Source organism: Corvus brachyrhynchos, unplaced genomic scaffold (genome assembly GCF_000691975.1).
Source record: "Corvus brachyrhynchos isolate BGI_N302 unplaced genomic scaffold, ASM69197v1 scaffold1561, whole genome shotgun sequence".
Classification (NCBI taxonomy): domain Eukaryota; kingdom Metazoa; phylum Chordata; class Aves; order Passeriformes; family Corvidae; genus Corvus; species Corvus brachyrhynchos.
In genome coordinates this window covers 34,148-37,410 of record NW_008236273.1, presented here as the reverse complement: position 1 = coordinate 37,410, position 3,263 = coordinate 34,148, and the positions used below count along the sequence as shown (strand labels likewise).

Genomic DNA, 3,263 nt, shown 5'->3' with positions numbered 1-3,263 from the left:
GGTGGCACCACCCTGGAACCTCGGGATGCTGGGTGGCAGCACCCTGGAACCTCGGGATGCCAGGTGGCAGCGCCCTGGAACCTCGGGATGCCGGGTGGCAGCGCCCTGGAACCTCGGGATGTTGGGTGGCAGCACCCTGGAACCTCGGGATGCCAGGTGGCAGCGCCCTGGAACCTCGGGATGCCGGGTGGCAGCGCCCTGGAACCTCGGGATGTTGGGTGGCAGCGCCCTGGAACCTTGGGATCCGAGGTGCCACCATCCCAGCATCTCTGGATCCAAGGTGCCACCATCCTGGAGTGTCAGGATCTGGGGTGGCACCACCCTGGAACCTCTGGATCCAAGGTGGCATCACTCTGGAGCCTCTGGATCCAAGGTGCCACCATCCCAGAGTGTCAGGATCTGAGGTGGCACCATCCCAAAATCTCAGGATCCAAGGTGGCAGCACCCTGGAATCTCGGGATGCCAGGTGGCACCAGCCTGGAAACTCAGGATCCAAGGTGGCAACGCCCTGGAGGCTCAGGATCCAAAGTGGCACCACCCTGGATCTTCTGGATCCAAGGTGGCAACACCCCAGAATCTCTGGATCCAAGGTGCCACCATCCCAGAGTGTCAGGATCTGGGGTGGCACCACCCTGGAACCTCTGGATCCAAGGTGGCAGCGCCCTGGAGTGTCTGGATTCAGGGTGGTACCAGTCTGGAATCTCTGGATCCGAGGTCACACCACTCCAGAGCCTCTGGGTCCGAGGTGGCACCATCCCAAAATCCCTGGATCTGAGGTGGCACCATCCCAAAATCCCTGGATCTGAGGTGGCACCATCCCGGAATCTCCGGATCCGAGGTGGCACCATCCCAGAATCTCTGGATCCGAGGTGGCACCATCCCAAAATCTCTGAATCCAGGGTGGCACCATCCCAGAATCTCTGGGTCCAAGGTGGCACCATCCCAAAATCCCTGGATCTGAGGTGGCACCATCCCGGAATCTCCGGATCCGAGGTGCCGCTTCCCACTTTTCCTCCTCCAATGGCCCAGGATGGCCAAAATCTCAGGATCCAAGGTGGCACCATCCCAAAATCTCTGAATCCAGGGTGGCACCATCCCAAAATCTCTGGATCCGAGGTGGCACCATCCCAAAATCTCAGGATCCAAGGTGGCACCATCCCAAAATCTCTGAATCCAGGGTGGCACCATCCCAAAATCTCTGGATCCGAGGTGGCACCATCCCAAAATCTCTGGATCCGAGCTGGCACCACTCCAGAGCCTTGGAGGAGCAGTCCCCGCTTCCCACTTTTCCTCCTCCAATGGCCCAGGATGGACATTTCCATTCCCATTCCCCAAAACCAGTCCCTGCTTCCCACTTTTCCCCTGGAATTTTGCCGTGGGAATTCCGGTTATCCCGTCCATCCTCCGGGAATAAATCCCGGGGCGTGGCCTTGGCAAAGGCACGGAGCTGCCTCGGGAATGGCTTTTGGGACCACTCGATGGGGAGAAACCCAAAATTCCCCACTGGAATTTTGTTGGAATCTTCCCAATCCGTGTTTTTGACTTCCTGGGAATCCTGATCCGTCCCGATTGAGGGATGCCAGGATTGGGAATCTGCTGGAATTCCATTTGGGAGCGGATTTGGGGTTGTTCATGAGGGAATAACGAAGGAGCTGCGAGGTTTTTCCACCTCCCCGCCGGATTCCCGGCTCTCCCAAGGAACGGAACCAATTCCAACCTTGGAATTTCCACCTCCAGCCAAATCCCAGCCTTGAAAAATCCCCATTTTTTGCCTTTTTTCCCAGGAAAAGCCCGTGTCGGGCCGCAAAGCCGACGTCATCAAGGCAGCTCACCTGTGTGCCGAGGCCGCCCTGCGCCTGGTGAAACCCGGGAATCAGGTGGGCACCGGGATTTCGGGAATCACCGCAGAGATTTGGGGAATTTTAGGGGAGAATTCCCAGCCTGGGGAATTCCCTGTGGGATCTTGGGAGCGGCTTTGTGGGAAAATGGGATCCTGGCCCTGTTTTTGCTGGTTTTTTGGGAGGTGTGGAAGCAGCTGGTGGTTGGGAGAGCTGTGGGATTGATCCCAGAATAGGGAATTAAAGGAAAATTCCTGCTTGGGGTGGGAATTTTTTCTCCTTCAAAGTGGTTTTTTTTTCCATGTTTTTGTTCTTTTTGTTTTCCCAGAACACACAAGTGACAGAGGCCTGGAATAAAATCGCGCACTCGTTCCACTGCACGCCCATTGAAGGTGAGGGAATCCCGGGAAAAAGGGGATTCCAGGGATAAAAGGGGATTCCAGGGATAAAAGGGGATTCCAGGGAAAAAAGGGATTCCAGAGAAAAAGGGATCCTGGGGAAAAAGGGATTCCAGGGAAAAAAGGGATCCCAGAGGAAAAAGGATCCCAGGGAAAAAGGGATCTTGGGAAAAAGGGATTCCAGGGAAAAAAGGATCAGAGGGAAAAGAGGGGATTCCAGGGAAAAAAGGGGATTCCAGGGAAAAAAGGGGATTCCAGGGAAAAAGGGATCAGAGGGAAAAGGGATTTTAGGAAAAAGGGGATTCCAGGGAAAAAAGGGATTCCAGGGGAAAAATGATAATGGGGAAAAAGGGGATTCCAGGGAAAAAAGGATTCCAGGAAAAAAGGGATCCTGGGAAAAAGGGGATTCCAGAGAAAAAAGGATCAGAGGGAAAAAGGGATCTCAGGGAAAAAGGGATTCCAGGGATAAAAGGGATCCTGGGAAAAAAGGGATCTCAGGGAAAAAGGGATCAGAAGGAAAAGGGATTTTAGGAAAAAGGGGATTCCAGGGAAAAAGGGATTCCAGGGGAAAAAGGATCCCAGGGAATAAGGGGATCCCAAAGAAAAGGGGATCCCAGGGGAAAAGAGATAACATGGGAAAAGGGATCCCAGGGAAAATAGGATAACAGGGAAAAGGGGATAACATGGGAAAAGGATCCCAGGGAAAAAGGATTCCAGGAAAAACAGATCCCAGGGAAAAGGGATCCCAGGGAAAAGGGGATCCCAGGGAAAAGGGATCCCAGGGAAAAAGGATTCCAGGGAAGAAGGGATAACACGGAAAGAGGGATCCCAGGAAAAATGGATCCCAGGAAAAAGAGATCCCAGGGAATAAGGGATCCCAGGGGAAAAGAGATAAAATGGATGCCAGGAAAAAGAGATCCCAGGGAAAATAGGATAACAGGGAAAAGGGATCCCAGGGAAAAGGGATCCCAGGAATGAGGGATCCCAGGGAAGGAGCCAGGAGTGCGCGCCGAGCCCTGAGCTGCAG

The 3,263-nt window shown here is 54.1% G+C and overlaps 2 protein-coding genes across 4 annotated transcripts in view; both read left to right on the top strand.

The window, feature by feature from the left end:
* PA2G4 (proliferation-associated 2G4) overlaps window positions 1-3,263 on the top strand; it is a 22,269-nt gene that overhangs the window by 2,042 nt on the left and 16,964 nt on the right. Inside the window, exons 4-5 of the mRNA XM_008643519.2 lie at window positions 1,785-1,877; window positions 2,167-2,230. Coding sequence (XP_008641741.1) covers window positions 1,785-1,877; window positions 2,167-2,230 — 157 coding nt within the window. The remainder of the gene's footprint in view (window positions 1-1,784; window positions 1,878-2,166; window positions 2,231-3,263) is intronic.
* On the top strand, window positions 7-1,778 carry LOC108449811. 3 transcript variants are annotated; one of them, XM_017747046.1, is made up of 2 exons: window positions 7-869; window positions 1,055-1,778. In XM_017747046.1, the coding sequence occupies exons 1-2, from the start codon at window positions 88-90 to the stop codon at window positions 1,557-1,559; spliced, it is 1,287 nt and encodes a 428-aa protein (XP_017602535.1). In that variant the 5' UTR covers window positions 7-87; the 3' UTR covers window positions 1,560-1,778. The 3 variants fall into 3 exon arrangements, with proteins under 3 accessions (XP_017602535.1, XP_017602534.1, XP_017602536.1); XM_017747045.1 differs by having other exon boundaries at window positions 7-993; window positions 1,117-1,778; XM_017747047.1 differs by having other exon boundaries at window positions 70-993.